General features: G+C 40.4%; 1 protein-coding gene across 8 annotated transcripts in view; it reads right to left on the reverse strand.

Annotated features, from left to right (window-relative positions):
• TRIML2 (tripartite motif family like 2) overlaps positions 1–19,056 on the reverse strand; it is a 40,696-nt gene that overhangs the window by 18,065 nt on the left and 3,575 nt on the right. For 3 of the 8 annotated variants that reach the window (XM_045055248.1, XM_045055249.1, XM_045055247.1), the window contains one exon: positions 15,285–15,390. In XM_045055248.1, the coding sequence (XP_044911183.1) occupies positions 15,285–15,390 (106 nt within the window). Of the gene's footprint in view, positions 1–11,672; positions 11,760–12,446; positions 15,206–15,236; positions 15,391–19,056 lie in introns of those variants that run through there. The other 5 variants (XM_045055252.1, XM_045055251.1, XM_045055253.1 and 2 more) reach the window with 5 other exon arrangements.

Below are 19,056 nucleotides of genomic sequence, written 5' to 3' on the forward strand. Positions count from 1 at the left end.
TGAGTTACGCAGGCGCCCCACCCTTTACTTTTTTTAAACCAGGCTTTTGGGGGCTTTTTCCTTAATTTTAAGAGATATTTATACATTGAAAAGATTGATCCCTTGTTACTACACAAACTGCAACTATTTCTCTCTGCTTTGAGAGTCTTCAACCTTCTTGTGGGTTCCCTTGTTTTGCTTCCCTGACGTCCTAGACCACTCAACTGAAAAGACTTATTAGTCACAAAATGAACACAAGTTTACAATTCAGCAGCCACTCCTGGCTCTATCTTACCTGACTTCTCAGCAGCAGTTACAGATGACCAGGACCCTCCTCTCAGAACGTTTCCTTTTGCAATCAAGATGTTAGATCTGACATCCCTCTACTTTCCTGGTCTGCTTCTCAGCATCCTTTTTTTTCACCTTACATCCTCTTGAGATTCTAAGTTTTGGGGTGCTTCGAGGGTCAGTTCTAGTCCCTTATTCTAGTTCCAGTGACTCCCTAGATAATCACATTTCCAAAAATTTAAGTACCTCTCTCCAATTTAATCTTCTACCTACACAGAACACTTCCAACTCATTGGCAATTAAATGCCTAATAAGCACCCCACATTAGCATATCTAAAGCACTATCCAGGATTTCAAACAATACCTTCCTTTCCCCAGCTCACTTTAAAACTGATTCATTTAGAAGCATAATTTAAACCGCCGTCATCTCAACTACTTTGTGTTCAGCCCTGCCCTCACCCCCCATCCCCAACTCCTCAGCTCAACCAGAATACTTTTTTAAACCTAAATCAAGGTTTCTGACAACTTCCCTTTGCACTTAGGCTAAAATCCAAATGGCTAAGCAAGTTCTAGATGGTTTCCCTGCCTACATATAATCTCACCTTTATCTTCCCCCAGCCATTGTCCATTCCAGTTATGATAAATTCATCTGTGCCCTTTCTGCTTCCTCACTCGGCAATGCTTTTCTGTCATATTTTTATACTTCTAGTTCCTTCTTTCTTCCCTTCAGTTCTCAGCTCAAATATCACTTCAGAGAGGCCTTTTTAGAACTACGCCATTGGAAATACCCTCCCACTATTTATATCCTTTCGTTTTCTTTGTTATCTAATTTTATGCATGAACAAATATATTTGTTGTTCACTCTCCATCCACAAGAAATTACAATTCCTTGGAGGCCCTATATTTGCACCTGACTCAGTAGATGCTCAATAAATATTTTGAAGAAATGTTTAGAATCAAACCAGCACAAAGTTAAAGGGAAACCAGAGAAAGAGAGAATAGAGATTAAATATTTTTACAGGAAAAAAAGAAAGGAAAGTTGGAGAATACTTTGTTTCCCTAGAATGTTGACTATGTGCTAAACTGTTACCAACATTTATCTCATTTTTCCTAATTTCATCTTTCCCCCTCTGCCCTCGCTTTCTTATTTATTCTTTTATAAGGTTACATTTCGTATATACACTAAAACTTTCACAATATTAAGATCAAGTCTAGATATTTAAAGAAAACCATAAGGAAGGAAATGGTCTTCAGGAAAAAAATCTCACTTTCTTTGTAATCCTGAGTATTTCCCTTCAGGGAAAAAGCCAGAATAGTGGTGACTGAAGGGCTTTTATCTGTTCAGCTGCTCCCAGGACCTCACCTCTCACCATCATGTAGGAAACCTGTGAAGTTTCAAATTCTATCCATATAATAAATCTAGGATAGTGGTTATCAAACTTCAGTGAGCATTAGAATCATAGGAGTTTATTAAACCAGACTTGTGGGCTCCACCCCCAGTCTGATTTGATAGATCTGGGTGGAGTCTTAATTCATATTTTAATGTGCCAGTGACCTTGGTCAGGAGGTTTAATCTCTTTGGGTGGGTCAGTATTTTGTTCTGCCTCCAAGGTCTGAAATGGTGATACTACATTAGTAGCCTCTTATTATTATTATTTTTTTAATTAGTGATATAGGTATATAGATATAGATACTTTCCACAGGAAGAAATCCTCCTAGAAGCCACTACCCTAGAATCTCATTGTGTTTATGCCTTAGCCATACCATTTCATCTTAAATCATTAAGTATTTTCACTAAAGAATAATACCAGAGTTCGTTGTTAGTTTTCAGGATATTTACTAAAGAAGGTGATCATGGCTTTAGTTGTGGATAGAAAAGTCAAGAGTAGAAATAACAGCTTGAGGAACGCGTCACAGGTGGGAAGTCAGGGGACAATCCAATAGTTCATAGTCGGTCTCAGTGGACAGGAAATCTGCACGACTTCGCGAGTTTTACCGTTCTACCTCTGGAAGACGTTCACTGCATCAGTCAATTCCCTGCTCACCATACTAGAGTGATTTATTTATTTTTTAAAATGCTGACAGGACAATGAGAAATTCTACTGCTTGCTATCTGATTTTCCAAAACCTGGCTCCACCCTTTGGAATTTTAAGTACATCTTTTTCCTTATCTCAACACTCCCATCCACTCCCTCTGCTAAATCCACATTCCCCAGGTAGACCCCACTCATTTTTGTGTGCCCCTCCCCTTCTCAGCCAGAACAATCTCCTTCTCTATTCAATATTTTTCTTACCCCCTCCTCCTTTCTAAGCTTTGATGCAGCCAACTTCTGTGAAGATTTTATCAATTACTCTGTCATTTATTCTCATCATCCCAAGCTTCATAATTCATAAGATTTTATTCTTACAGGAAACCTTCACAATCTTTGTCTCGAAAGGTAAAACATCAAGCAAAATTCTCATGTCTTGTAGTCTCTTAAAACCTATTTTAGGTTTGGGGCGCCTGGGTGGCGCAGTCGTTAAGTGTCCGACTGCAGCCAGGTCACGATCTCGCGGTCCGTGGGTTCGAGCCCCGCGTTGGGCTCTGGGCTGATGGCTCAGAGCCTGGAGCCTGCTTCCGATTCTGTGTCTCCCTCTCTCTCTGCCCCAACCCCGTTCATGCTCTGTCTCTCTCTGTCTCAAAAATAAATAAATGTTAAAAAAAAAACACCTATTTTAGGTTTTAAGTAATTAGTAAATTATTAATCCTAGAAGATTACACATTTTAACTTAAGATAATACTAGTCATTGTGTTATATAGTGTGCTAAATAATTTTTTATAGTGTGCTAAGGAAAGTTTATATATCCCACAGTCCTGTGAGGCAGGTGGTATCAGAATACATTTTACAGCTGATATGGCTGATGATTTAGAGGTTAAGTAATTGACCCAAAGCAGTAACAGAAATTACAGATCTAGGGTTTGAGTCACAGCCTGTCTGACGGCAAATTTCATGATACTTCATTACCTCTATTAAGCATTAATCAAGTACCTTGCCAGTTTAAAAGAGAAAATGCCTCAAGTTTGCATTACAATTTACCACAAGATTCTTCTATAGGCCTGCAGTAACAACATTATAGAGAGCACAGATCATTTTAAAGTGTTAAATTTTTATGTAGGAATGCTCTTGATTAAAAAATAAAAGGTTCCTGGGATTGCCTGGGTGGCTCAGTTAAGTGTCCCACTTTGGCTCAGGTCATGATCTCACAGCTCATGGGTTCGAGTTCCGCAAGGAGCTCTGTGCTGACATCTCAGAGCCTGGGGCTTGCTTCAGATTGTGTCTCCTTCTCTCTCTGCCCCTCCCCAACTTGCACTCCCTCTTTCTCTCAAAAACAAAATAAAAACATTAAAAGAAAACAGTTCCTGAAGAAATTTTTTTTTTTTTTACTCTCCGTCTCTCCATTGTTAGAGAACAAAATGATCAAGTCATGGTCCTCACAGCTCTTTTCATGAGCGGTCCTATCACATGCGTTAGTCACTGGTCCCCTCACCTCAGGCCCCAAGTATCACACTCTCAGCTTCTGGGGAGGGTGAAGATGCCTGGTGCCAATCAGGATGTTATTTGTTACTCCTGGGCTCATTTCTGCTACAGTAGAACCACTTTGCCTCATTTCAGAAAGGAGCCGGGATGTGGTTTAAGATCAGCCACCTTGTTATTCTTCAGGAAGGACGAGCTACTCTCTGGCTTCTCTTCCAAGGCTGTTCTATCAGAAGCAGGGGCTTAACTTTCATTGGCCTGCTCCCCACAACTCCCAAGAGGTTCAGAAGTCTATGCTCAACTGTTTCTTTATTATTTAGGAATAAACAATCGCTTCTCGGCCTTTTGGCCAAGATCAAGTGTAGGAATAAACATTCATGGCAGACTCCTGTGGTAGTACAGCTGCCTTTCTGTTGTAGATCAATGGTGATCTAAACCCAACCCATCAGTTTTTTACTCTTGGAAAGGAAGATAATCCTCCTAGATAAGATTAAGAGGTCACCTTTACCTCACCTAGTCCAACACAGGACAAGCAAGCCCTCTCTGTTTTGACAATAGAGTATCTTCAACAAAACAAATGGGCTGGCTACAGTTGGGGTCAGTTAAGATTCTGAGCAAATGAAAGTCAGATTTTTGCCAGAGGCCACACATTAAGAAGACTGTCATATCTAACTGATGAAGTTAGACTAAAGTGGATTTTGATTCCAGCTCTGCCATTTAACTGCCATGGGCTTCAGCAAGCCCCTGACTACTGAATATCATCTGCAAAATAAGAACCATTATAACCATCTTTTGTGTACACGTGAGCATATGAGAGGCTGTATGAAATGCAAGAACCAGGTGGTAACAAGAAATTTCTCTCTGTAGGAGTATCCTTTCCTTCTTCCGCGCATCCACAGTTGTGCTCCATGGGCAGAGTCAAGGCATCGCCTTTCTGAAGAAGGGAGTGTGCAACTGGTAGTGGTAGAGGAGATACAGAGTGGTTACAGGGAAATGAGAAAGAGCATTTTTATGCCCCTTTAATTTCTTTCAATACACATTAGATTGGTAACTAATTTATATTGAGGCACACATATTCAGCCTTTAGAAACGTAATTGTATTAATTTTTAACTTTTATTTAATTTGTTAATTTTATTAATTTTTTATTACTGAGATGCTTATTCTAGAAGTTGAAGACCTCTTGTCTCTATCATGTCCCTACTCAGAAAGGAAATATTTTTTCAATAACATCTCCATCATCAAGATATTAAGACCTACTTGCTCACTATCACTAGAAGATATGCATCTTTGAACCTTCACATGGAATGGGGACTCAAAAAGCCTGTTCTATACATTAAAGTCATACCTAAGACATCTTTCAGGACCAGGAAGTATACTTGTTAAAAGACTGGCATCGGGGTGCCTGGGTGGCTCAGTCGGTTAAGCAGCTGACTTCAGCTCAGGTCATGATCTCGCGGTCTGTGAGTTGGAGCCCCTCATCAGGCTCTGTGCTGACAGCTCAGAGCCCGGAGCCTGTTTCGGATTCTGTGTCTCCCTCTCTCTGACCCTCCCCTGTTCATGCTCTGTCTCTCCCTGTCTCAAAAATAAATAAAACGTTTGGGGTGCCTGGGTGGCTCAGTCAGTTAAGTGTCTGACTTCCACTCGCCTCAGGTCATGATCTCACGGTTTGTGAGTTCGAGCCCCACATCGAGCTCTGTGCTGACAGCTCAGAGCCTGGAGCCTGCTTTGGATTCTGTGTCTTCCTTTCTCTCTGCTCCTCCCCTGCTCATGCTCTGTCTCTTTATCCTACAAAAATAAATACACATTCAAAAAAACCTTTAAAATAAATAAATAAATAAATAAATAAATAAATAAATAAATAAAACGTTAAAAAAGAAAAAAAAAAAAAAAGACTGTCATCAACTGCTATAAAGGATTGCCCAAACTATTGGCTTTGAGAAAAAGGCAACTTTATAAATAGCCGTGCCCAGAGCTATGTGAACGTAATCAGCTCCAGCAGCTGTCTTGAGTCAGATATTCTATAGGACAAAAGCTATACATGTCAGAGAAACAAAAAATAGGAGTCTAGGTCCCTGAACCCGTTGTGCCTTCCCGATGTTAAATGAGTAAAAGAAGTTCTACCTTATTTAACCTGCCATTATTTTGTTTTTTTACTGTTACTCATGGCTGAAGCTAACTCCAATACATTGATTGTCCCAAAGTTAAGGTCTGGAAGGCCCAACATAAAGGGCTTGATATGGGATTTAGAGTGATCATCCTGCTTGTTTTTGTTTTTGTCTTCTTTTTGGGGAAGTGCTGGGGGATGGGAGTTGAAGCTAGGAAGGAAAGACCTCTGTGGAATAACTACAAGAAATTATACATGAACTGGGAATGAAATCTGTCTTTTATGCCCAGCATTTCAGAGACCCAGATGAAGAGTTATTTTCTTCTGCTTTGAAAGACTGTATCCTACAGTCAGGTCCAGGGGTATACCATTAGTATGTGTCCTTGCTAGGGACAGAAGCTAGGAAGGAGCTTAGGCAATGAAAGAGCGGACCTAGACTGGCCGACTCCATTTTGTTCTGTGTCCTCCATCTTGAGTGACTATGTCCCCGACATGGCCCCCTTTCCGGGAAAACCGCAGAAAGAAATTCCCGTTCAAACTTCCCATTCAAACCACGCCCAGCAACCTGCGCAACGGGACTCTGACCCTTCCCCAGCCAATCGGCTAAGGCCACGACCTTTACTCCACCAACTGCCCTTAGATCACTATAAAACCTTTGTGCTTTTGAAACTCGCTCTCTCTCTCTCCGGCATCTCACCGCTGCGCTGGTGCAGGTAGGGGATTGAGCTCGAGCTATCTCGAATAAAGGCTCTTCGCTTTTGCATCGGACTGGGCTCCCTGGTGGTCTTTGGGGATCACGAATTCTGGGCGTAACAGCAAGAAAAAGTGGTAAAGAATGCAGATTATCTGTGCTTTCTAAACTACTTGGCTTGGGGGACCTGAATGGCCCAGTCAGTTAAGCATCTGACTATTGATTTTGGCTCAGGTCATGATCTCATGGTTCATGAGATTGAGCCCTGCATCAGGCTCTGTGCTGACAATGTGGAGACTGCTTGCGATTCTCTGTCTCCCTCTCTCTCTGTCTTTCTGTCTCTCTCATAAATAAATAAATAAACATTAAAAAAAAAAAAAGAAACTACTTGGATTTAAGAACAAAAAAGGACTGTAATATATTGCTAAGCTGCAAATCCAAACAATTCTCTCAAAACTGCCAGTACCTAGAAAGAGAGGGCAGTAAAAACACCACTATTTATATCTAGGCTCTATGTGTCAGGAATAGTTCCATTTGATCTTAATCCTATTTGGATAAGCCTTGGTCTTTATTAATTGGTTCAAACCTGGAGAAGTAGGAAAATGAGAGAACTACGGAGAATCCAGGCCTACGTTCTTGTTAGGATAGCTTAATTTTACCATTGCTGAACCTCACCTGAAAATCCTTATCCATTCTAACTATCTTTGTGGTAAAGTCAAGACTGAAAGTCAACTTGGGAAAGTTAATAATCTTAAAATGGTGTCTGTGAACAAAGATGGAGTTACAAAGATGTTTAGGCAATGCCAGGAAGTTATTTTTCCTAAGTACCTTCCCTCATTAGACTCCCTCACTAAGTCTTGCTTGAAATAAGATATAGAATGGATGGTGTGGTAGGCAGAACTCTGAAAAGGCTCCTAAAATCCTACCCCCCCGCCATACATTCTCCTAGTTTTTCAAACACTAATCTGGATGCTGATGTGAAGGGATTTTGCACATATAATTGAGGTCCCAAATCAGCAGACCTTAGAAGTTTACCCTAAATGGGCCTGAGTTAATCAAGAGAGCCCTTAAACAGGGATGGGCTCTTTGTGGGGAGAAAGATTCTACACGAGGGATGGGTGGCTTAGGAGATGGATAGGGCATATATGGCATGGATCTAGGAATGGCTTCTAGGAACTGAGAGCCATCCTTCACTTGATAAGAAAATGGGGTCCTCAGTCGTACAACAGAAAGTAACCAAATTCTTCCCACAATCTAAATGCATTTGGAAGAAGATCTCAAACTTCAGGTGAGAGCACGTCCCTGCCAACACCTTAATTCTAGCCTCATGAGATCCTGAGCAGAGAACCCGGACATGACATGCTAGATTTCTGACCTACAGAATTGTAAGCCCATAAATAGGTGTTTTCAAGCTGCTAAATTTGGGGCAATTTGCTACACAGCAGTGTAAGACTAATATAGACACCAGTGCACTGCTACTTGGTGCCTGGGAGGAGAAATAGGGTTAGAAATGAACTTTTCAGGCAATTTCTACATCTTAAGTTGGATATGGAGGACACATCAAGAATTCTGCTTTAACAAGGTTTTGTTAGACTGTTAGCAGTTAACTGTGAAATTCCAATCACAACCTACAGTAGAGTCACTAAATTTGGATCCTAAGTAGAGATCTAAATATATACAAAGAATTGTAATATTTAAGAACTTGAGGTTCTAACTTCCATGCTGGTTGAAGTTAGTGGCATGTCTCAATCTTATGATTAGTAACAAGTACATATTCTTAGCAATGATTTTCTACTTTAAGAAGTGAAATCCTTCAGGGTGCACGGGTGGCTCAGTCGGTTGAGCTTCTGACTTCAACTCAGGCCATGATCTCACTGCTTGTGAGTTTGAGCCCCCTGCATCAGGCTCTGTGCTGACAGCTTGGAGTCTGGAGCCTGCTTCAGATTCTGTGTCTCCCTCTCTTTCTGCCCCTCCCCTGCTGTGTGCACGCGCGTGCATGCTCTCTCTCTCTGTCTAATATAAATAAACATTAAAAATTTTTTTTAAAGTATATAAAAAAAGAAGTGAAATCCTTCAAAGGAGCCTTACAAGGAATTATAACATACAGATAAAAGTTGAACTTCTCATCCACCCATTTTTTTTTAAATCCAACTATTAAATTATCTGCTTCCAGACACATGGAGCTGTTACACTGCAATGGTTTAAGAAAACAAACATTTCTCATGGTCATGGGTTAGTTTTCTAGCCTGCAGGTTGCTATCTATCAGTTTGCTGAATCATGACCACAATTAAAAAATAATGACTGAGAACCTTCTCCATGGAAAAGTTAATTTGGGACTCACAGCTTATGAAACATTTTCATCAAACTCTTTCTTCCAGTGTGTCAGGAACAAGAGTTTGAAAAAAAAAATGACATAAGGAGAGTAGAGTCTAAAGCAAGAGACAATTTAAAAAATAAGCTGCAACACGAAGGAGAGGTACAAAGGACTAAGAGATGAGGAACTTGGTTATCCAAGGAGGTCAGGAAATCGTTCCCCAAGGAAGCTGAAGCTGCGAAGGCAGGAAGTAGGGGAGGTGCAGGGAAAGCCAGGATGCCCTGTACCCCCTGAGGAATCTGTCATTCATCTCTTGGACTCATTTTCAAGGCACTGGTTGTTGGGCAAACAGTTAAACAAATGTTTGAATTCTTTAAAGTGATCGGTGTTTGAAGGGAAAGCTATTATCAAGTAGAGAACAAACACTTCTCTGTGTTTCTCTTTCCCCCTATCATCTAGATGTGCTTGGTCTCAATCTTTCAAACCTTTTATTAGTCTTTCACATGGTGTTGTCTATGGCTCCACAAGGCCTTCATATATAACACAAGTTGGGGGTAGATTGTGCCTCAAGGGCACTTAGGGTATTTGGTTTTATAAATACAAAATCTCCAAACTCAGGAAGTTCTACTTTTTAGTTTAGTCTTGTTATATAATTCTAGCAAACTTTACCACACAAAGAGCCTTATGTTTGGTCCCACTTGTAGAGTTTTTATTTCATGGAAACAGGCTATAGTTATCAATTTAATCTAGTCAGTATCTTTGACTACTTCAATGGTAGTCAAAGCATGAAATTCTTGTGGGAAGTTAAGCTTATTAAGAATAGTGAACCTAGGGGCACTTGGGTGGCTCAGTTGGTGGAGCAAACATCCGACTTCGGCTCAGGTTGTGATCTAGCTGTTTGTGAGTTCGAGCCCCATGTTGGACTCTGTGCTGTCAGCACAGAGCCTGGAGCCTGCTTCAAATTCTGTGTCGCCCTCCCTCTCTGCCCTCCCCCACTTGCACTCTCCCCAAAATTAATATAAAAAAATAAATAAAATAAAAATAATAAAAAAATAAAACAAGTGAACCTCAAGTTCTTAAATATTACAATTCTTTGTATATATTTAGATCCAAATTTAGTGACTCTCCTGTAGGTTGTGATTGGAATTACATGGCGACTACTCCAAGCCACATTCTCTTGCATAATTAATCTACACTGAGTAGATTTCCTATGTTCAATACAAAAATGCTAAAGTCTTCGCTTAAAAAGGTACAAACCCACTAGGAAATAATTAGTTTCTTGCTTAGATGAAGTTACATTGGGCCAAGAACTTCAGTTGGGTATGAGTGTAGAGGCTGAAGGTATCCAGGGGCCTTCGTCAGGGCCACCCAGGAACCAGAGATCATACCATGATTGATAAATCCCATCCTATGCATGTTTTTTGTTTACTTATTTTTTGCAGTTCCTTTGCAGCCTGCTTCAAATGGCAAAATAGCCAGATATGTACACCAAGATACTTGCTGAGATCTTGTCAGACAACCTGGTAGAACTCTAAAGTTTCCTACATTAGTGCCCTGGTAGCCCTTCCAGTTTTCTATTCCTGAAGATGAAGATGTACCTCCCTGCTCTTCACATACACCTATCGCTTGACAGATTTTTACACGACTTTTTCCCTTGATTCTTTAAGCGTCCTTTTCATTTAAATCTAGCTTGATCTTGATGGAATGATGTATTTTCTATATACAGGCATTTTTTTTTTAATTTTTTTTTCAACTTTTTTTATTTATTTTTGGGACAGAGAGAGACAGAGCATGAACGGGGGAGGGGCAGAGAGAGAGGGAGACACAGAATCGGAAACAGGGTCCAGGCTCTGAGCCATCAGCCCAGAGCCCGACGCGGGGCTCGAACTCACGGAGTGCGAGATCGTGACCTGGCTGAAGTCGGATGCTTAACCGACTGCGCCACCCAGGCGCCCCTATATACAGGCATTTGTGATGTGACGTGTTTTCCTAAAGAAAACACAACCCATCACTCTGCAAATCATACACTAATAGCACTTTTATAAGTGTTGGAGCAGGGCACTCAATCCCTATACAACTTGAACCAGATGTTTATAAAAATATTAACCATCCTTAAAAGAAAAAACTCATGGATGAACAGCCACAAAAAAATCTTAACAGCTTTTTCAAGGAGTAAAAATATCTGACAGGCTTGGAAAGGGTTGAGGCTGAGGAGGTAGGATGGCAAGGACAAAATGCACATAGAACCAAATAAACATCTGTAAGACAGTACCTGGTTGAACTGAGCCAGGAAGAATATAGGGTGAAGAACTGTCATCATGGCAGTGGGTAGGTTATCTATCATATTGATGGCTTTTTCTGCATTTGTCTGTGTTAGTGTACTTAGCCTTCAACTGATTTTACTTGGAGTAAAACTTCAATGTGCTAGCAGAGTCTTATTGGAACCAATGTGACTTTCATGTTACAACTCTCTAATTTTGCATTACAGAGCATGTGGTTTCTAGCCCGACAGTTGATGTCTAGTCGTCTTGTCATTCCAAGGATGCCTGATAGCTAGTTTAATTTTGAATTTTACCTATCTTCAGTAATCATTCCATTGAGGCAGAACTTTACCAGCCTTGAGTACAGTTCAGGTCCTGGCTTTTGAGCAAACTGTTGTTTGAATGCTCGGGTAAAGGTGGAGCTAGAGCCTGAAGATGTAAGTACAGCCTTGGACCCACTGAAGACTCCTCCTAGACTCGGTGTCCATTCTGATTCAGCAGACCCTAGGTATACCTACCTGCTCATTTCTCTCTTGCAAAGGATCTGCTCTCTTACCAGACTCTAAGGATATGCATAAAAGATTCAGGATTTCTTGGATCTCATTCTGAAAAGAAAATATCAATTCACTCCTCTTAGAGGTTGCTATTAGAACTATGACAATAGAAGTTATAGCAAACTTAGGAGTTACACAGTGAAAATTACTCCTAGTCAAAAAGGATCTTTTGGGGATCTCAAACTTTCATGGTTGACAGCTCAGGGATAGAAATGGAATTTAAGTGTTTATCACATTAAAGACCCAAAGTATTAAGATTAAGGATGAACCTCTAGGGTGTCTGGGTGGCTCAGCTGGATAAGCGTCTGACTTCAGCTCAGGTCATGATCTTAGGACCTGTGAGGGTGAGCCCCGCATCCGGCTCTGTGCTGACAGCTCAGAGCCTGGAGCCTGCCTTGGATTCTGTGTCTCCCTCTCTCTCTGCCCCTCTCATGCTCCATCTCTGTCTCTCAAAAATAATAAAATATTAAAAAAATATTTAAAAAGAATGAATCTCTGGAATTTTGAAAGATAAGACGATCTTACCTTGAAGATTCCTGTTGCCTTCTCCATGGTAAACACTGTGAGACTCATGTGCCCAAGAGAGAAAAACAAATCTCACAAAGGAGCATCTGATCTATCACATAGAACCTCTTCAGTTTCTCTTGGTTAGGATCACATATTATTAGTCTAAAAGTTCATGTCGTGAGGACTTTGCTATCTCAGCCATCATCTCTAGCTGCAAGTTACATCTCTCACCTCATAAATATCCTTGACCTTGAGGCAGGTTCAATGTGGGCTTTCCTTCCAATTTCTTAAGAGAACATCATAGCAAGACTTGTAACCACCTTCAACTGCAGGTGGTTCAAGTAGCGTAAGGGGATGGAACAGCTCAGCTCTTCAGCAAGGTAGAAAAGAGGCAGCTGTTGTCCTTTTCCATGAGGTAGAGAAAGATTAAGAATGGAAAAAACAATCACTCATTCCAACCTACTCTTTTGCAGGATCAGATTTGTCTTCACAATCAGCTCATGGTCACATTCTTTCATCTTCTTAGTCACTCATTCTTATTCCATTGAGAAGTTGTCTGGGGCTTGAAATCCCCTGCTCTAGACTTCTCTTAGATGCTATTCACCATCCATGTTCATACTGCGAACTCTTGTTTCTAACCCGGGGGTAGACAGATGGTTTTGATAAGAGGAAGAGTGAAAACATGACCGATTGGTCAGCCTTCAGCTGCCCTGGAACCCCATCTTTGCAGTGTAGTTTTATTAACGGTGTGGTTCTCAAACTTCATTGCATATCAGAATTATCTGGAGACCTGTAACCATTGTGATGCCTTCATCTGTGGCCTCCTAACTTCAGAATCCAAGCGTCAGAATCACCTGGAGATCTTGTTAATGCACAGACTGCTGGGCCTCACTTCCAAAAACTCTGATTCAGTAGGACTGGGCTGGGCCCAGGAGTTGACATTTCCAACAAATTCTAGGTGATGCTGAGTCCAAATACTCTATTCCAATTAGGACACTAACAATTCAATCAGAACCACTAGGAAAAGGTCATGGACTTCAGGTGTCTAACTCATCAGGTGATTCACATATGCAGCTAAGTTTGAGGACTACAACTCTAAGGCTAGCAGGATTTAAAGGAGGCATGAAGGTACACCTAGAAGGAAGCTTATGTAAAACCTAAATCCTAGCCCAGCCGGTGACCACAAAATAGGTTTTGTGTCTCCAGTTGCCCTGCCAGCAAAGACTTCAGTCTTTAGGGAGTGCGTTACCCCTAAAAGTCTTTCTTTATCTTTCCTTAGTTTTTTCAGTCATCACAGCAATGTTGCCTTCCTCTGCCCCCAACCATGTCAAAGCTCTTTAGAGGCATTTAGCTCAGTTCTTACACGTGCAGTAATTTTCCTTAATGACACTTATGCAGTGCCTGGTAAATGACAAGAATTCCTACAGTTCATGAGTGCCCATGGCTAGGACCCACATTCTTTCAAGTTCTCTCCAACTATTGGCACCCTAGCCTCACAGATACTTTTTAGGTTGGGCATCAAAGGCCAAGAAAGGCCTAGGGTAATGAAGGCATTACCAATTTTGTTTCTTAAGAGATTCCATTAGCTCTTTTCTATGTCCTAGTACAGCATAGGGAATAGAGTCAATTCGGTAATAACTTTGTACGGTGACAGATAAATAAAAAGGTGTGCCATAAACTTATACACCCCAAAGTGAGTGCTCTCATCTGACCCTAATCTGGGCCTGCAAACGATACATAAGCTTGTGAGAAGCGCCCCCTGGCAGTGTCTGAAGCCAGTTACCATTAGGTAGATGGGAGAAGGGGAGACTCAGCCCCATCCACCTTCAGCTGGACTTGACTGGATCCTTGCACATTCAGCAAACCTGTTTTTGTTTGCAGTTGTAAGTACCTTGAGTTTAATATTTGTGGCTGATTCAATCACGTGGAAATGGCAGTCTTGCTCTGTGGGCACTAGCATGGACTCTGAAGTCAGGCCACCTCTGTGCCTCTAGGGGAAGACTCATAGCCACAGTTTGGTTTCTTATCTGTAAATGGTGCTAGAATACCCATACCATAGGGCTGCTGGAGTATTAAATCAGTAAATAAAGTAAGGTTTTGAGAATGGTGCCTGGCACAGAGCCAGAACACTCTACTTGTGTTAGCCAGCCTTGTGGTGTTTTTCCCCATAAAAATACTGGTTTATGATTAGAGATTAAGAGCCTTATGAATAAACGTTAAGATTTTCCTAAGAGAAAAGTAAATAAAAGGATGGGGATCAACATGTATATGCATAAGCATCAGTTTCCTACCTATAAAATACTAGTTTAATACGGAATGGTCATTCATATTTATCTAATCCCCCAGGTGTATAGTATACCACCTGGAATGTGGAAAGATTTCCTAATTCCTGCAGAATTAAGTGACAGGCAGCTCGTAAAGGGTGTCCTATGATAGGAGTAGGACAAAAGCAAGTGACTTTTGCACTCTTAAGGTTTTTTATTTTTATTTACTTACTGTTGTTGTTGTTGTTGTTGTGTTTTGTCTTAAGGAGGCTCCACACCCAACATGGGGCTTGAACTCATGACCCTGAGATCGAGTCACATCCTCTACCATGCTGAGCCAGCCAAGTGCCCCCTTAAGATTTTTTAAAAGATAAATCTAGCTTTATCCTTTACTGATAGTAATCCTATTCATATGGTAGCTCAAATTGTCTGTAATAATCTCAAGCCCCATAATCCTCATTAAAAGGAGAAAGAAGTTAGACTCTCTTAACAGTCCATCCTCACTTTAGACTATGTCTTTTTATTCTTATTTCTCAGTATTTGTTTGAACAGCTTTTAAAAAGTTTTCTGTTCATATCTCAACTCATACAATTTCTCTTTGGCTTCTCTTCTTCTCTCTTTAAGAGACAAAGTACATAAAACACTCAGCATGAAGCCTGGAGCAAGTACATTTTCAACAATTAACTTTGTGTAAAGCAAAGGGATGAACAATAAAAGGGTCTACTCTTGAGAAAAACAAACAGACAACAAACATCACCTTAAATTCTTGTGTAAGTGGTCCAAGCTCTGGAAGCTGACTTCCTACCTGCATGAGTCAGCAGGCATGGTTAGGTTGTGGCTTTCAACTGAATCCAGTCGCCTTCCAGGGGAGTGCTGGTCTCCAGGTGTTACTGGCAGGCCCAAAGTGCTACCTATAAAGAATAAGAAAAGTGAATATTTCCAAGGTGAATTGTTTTTTTAAAAACTATTTGTGAGACGGTGTGCCTGGGTTGCTCCGTCGCTTAAGTGTCCAACTCTTGATTTCAGGTCAGGTCATGAGCTCATGGTCGTGAGATCGAGCCCCTCATCAGGCTCCCATCTGAGCATGGAGTCTGCTTGGGATTCGCCCTCTCCCTCTCTTTCTGCCCCTCCCCCACTCACATGTACACTCACTCTCTCAAAACAAAAATAAATATTTTTAAAAAAGATTTAAAAATATTTCTGAGACAAAAATAATGTTACAGTCTAGGCTTTTTGTTATGGTAATATTTTGACCCACTGTCAGATTATGTATTTTATTCTTCAAATTTTCCAAGAGTCCTTTGAAATGTACTTAAACCCTTAGTTTAAAGGTCTAGATCAAATGCCATTTCTCCCAAGTTTTCCTGATTGTTCCAGCAAAAATGAAATCTTCCCTCCACTGAAACGCCAAAATTTTAATAAATTTAAATACTACCATGTGTGCTTAAAGCACATGTCTTTTAATGCTTTGTACTTTCTTCTTTTTTGCACATATATCTCCTGCTCTCAAAGAAGAGAATTTTTGGTTGTATTTATATCACTTGCTGAGCACTGAGCTCATTGTCTATATATAATAGAAGCTCAATACCTATTAGTTACATAAAAGCTGTGTTGAAACCATAAAACCACTACAGACATTTTATTATATCACAGCTGAAACCAATCCTCTGAGATATTTTTATCCCTCAACCTAAAGAAAATCACCTCATTAATTGGTTTACTGCAAGTTACACCTCACATTTCTTTGCTCCGACCCCATTCCCCAATATTTCTTTACTGCCAAAACGTTGAAAACACATTAAGAAGTAAAAAAAACAAAAACAAAAACAAAAACCAAAAAAACCCCAAAACTATACTTTTATACAAAAATTTATATAATAACAAAGTAAAAGTGATGCCTTCCAATTCTCCAATTCCACTACAGCAGTATGTACCCTTCCATACATTTTCTTTCCTTTTAAATTTTATTTTACTGTGGTAAGAACTTGTAACATGAGATTCACCTTTACACAACTTGAAGTGTACCATACGCTATTGTTAACTATAGGCACAAAGTTGTGAGAGAAATCTCTAGAACTTCTTTACCTTGCATAACTGAGACTTTATGTCTCTTGATTAACAGCTCCCCATTTTTCTCCTCTCTTGGCCCCTGGCAACCACCCTTTTCCTTTCTGATTCTGAGTCTATTTCTTTTTAAAGATTTTTTATTTTTTTTCAGTCATCTCTACACCCAATGTGGGGCTCAAACTTGCAACTCCAAGATCAGGAGTCACTTTCTCCACCGACTGAACCAGCCAAGTGTCCCTGAGTATATTTTAAAGTAAGATACTTCATGTGAGTGGAACATACAGTATTATCTTTTTGTGACTGGCTTATTTCATGTAGTATGATGTCCTTGTGTTTCATCCAGTGTGTCACATATGACAGGATTTTCTTTTTTCTTTTTTTTTTAAATTATTTATTTTGAGAGAAAGAGAGAGAGAGTGAGCAAGGGAGGGGCAGAGAGAGAGGAAGACATAGGATCAAAAGTGGGCTCTGTGAGCCCGATGCGGGGGGCTTGAACTACTCATGAACCATGAGATCATGACTTGAGCAGAAGTCTGAAGCTTAATTGACTGAGCCACCCAGGTGCCCCAGAATTTTCTGTTTTTCAAAGGTGGAATAATATTTCCTGTGAATATATACCATAATATCCTTTATTTTGTCATACATAAATGGACGTTTAGGTTGTTTTCACATGTCAGCTTTTGTGAATAAGGCTGCAATGAACATTGGAACATTAGTACCTCTTCAAGATCTTCATTTATTATTTTTTTTGAAAATCCTTTTACAGTTTATTTATTTTGAGAGAGAGAGGGCATGAGTGAGTGGGGAGGGGCAGAGAGAGAGAGAGAGAGAGAGAGAGAGAGTCCTAAGCAGACTTCACACTGTCAGCATGGAGACTGACAGAGGGCTTGACCTCACGACTGCAAGATCATGACCTGAGTTGAAACCAAGAGTCGGATGCTCAACCAATTGAGCCACCCGGGAGCCCCTAATTATTTTTGATGAATACCCAGAAGTGGGATTGTTGGATCATATGGTACTTCCATTGTTAATTTCTAAGAAATTTCCATATTATTTTCCATGGAAGCCTTACCATTTTGTGTTCCCACCAACAGTGTACAATAGTACCAATTTTTCCACATCCTTACCAACACTTGCCTTTTTTTTTCTTTATATATAGTGGCCATCCTGACAGGTGTGAGGTGATATGTCATTGTGGTTTTGATTTATGCTTCCCTGATGATGAGTGACATTGAGCATCTTTCCATACACCTGTAGTTCTTTTGTGTATCTTTTTTAGGGAAATGTCTATTCAAGTCTTTATTTTTTATTGGGCAATTTGGTTTTGTTTTGTTTTTGTTTTTTTGCTATTGATTTATAAGACTTCCTTATGCATTCTGGAAATTAACCCATTCTGATACATGGTTTGTAAATATTTTCTCCTATTCCAACGGTTGCCTTTTCACTCTGTTGTTTCCTATGTAGTGTGGAAGCTTTTTAGTTTGATGTAGTCCCATTTATCTACTGTTGCTCTTGTGGCCCATACTTTTGGTGTCATATCCATGAAATTCCATACTCTCTCTATGCCTTCATGTACACACATACATTACCAACATCTTACAGCATGACCTTATTTTTATAGGAAAAAAATACACTTAGAACCTAATTTTTATTATTTATACTTAAATTATTTGTGGGAGCAGAAATGTATTTTCCCTTAATATCATATAATGGATATCATATCATGTCAGTGTGTATATATTGATCTGTTATTTTTAAAATGGTTATATAGTATTAAGAAGAGTGATTTTTTTTTAATTTTTTTTCAACGTTTTTATTTATTTTTTGGGACAGAGAGAGACAGAGCATGAACGGGGGAGGGGCAGAGAGAGAGGGAGACACAGAATCGGAGATAGGCTCCAGGCTCCGAGCCATCAGCCCAGAGCTTGACGCGGGGCTCGAACTCACGGACCGCGAGATCGTGACCTGGCTGAAGTCGGACGCTTAACCGACTGCGCCACCCAGGCGCCCCAAGAAGAGTGATTATTTTTTTGGAAGAGCTATTATTCAAAAAAAAATTTTAAGCTCTTTTATTTATTTTGAGAGAGACACAGGGTCAGCAGGGGAGGGGCAGAGAGAGAGACAGAGAGAGAGAGAATTCCAAGCAGGCTCTGCACTGTCAGTGCAGAGCCCAATGTGAGGCTAGATCCCAGGAACTGTGAGATTGACCTAAGCCAAAACCAAGAGTTGGATGCTTAACTGACTGAGCCACCCAGGCGCCCCCTATTTTAATGTTTATTTATTTTTAAGAGAGACAGAGCATGAGCTGGTGAGGGACAGAGAGAGTGGGAGACATAGAATCCAAACAGGCTCCAGGCTCTGAACTGTCAGCACAGAGCCTGACATGGGGCTTGAACCCATGAACCTTGAGATTATGCCCTGAGCCAAAATCAGATACTTAACCGGCTAAGCCACCCTGGCACCCTGAAGAGCTATTATTTTTAAGTATATATTTATGTAAGTCCTCTTTG

This window comes from Felis catus, chromosome B1 (assembly GCF_018350175.1).
Source record: "Felis catus isolate Fca126 chromosome B1, F.catus_Fca126_mat1.0, whole genome shotgun sequence".
In the NCBI taxonomy this organism is placed as follows: Eukaryota; Metazoa; Chordata; class Mammalia; order Carnivora; family Felidae; genus Felis; species Felis catus.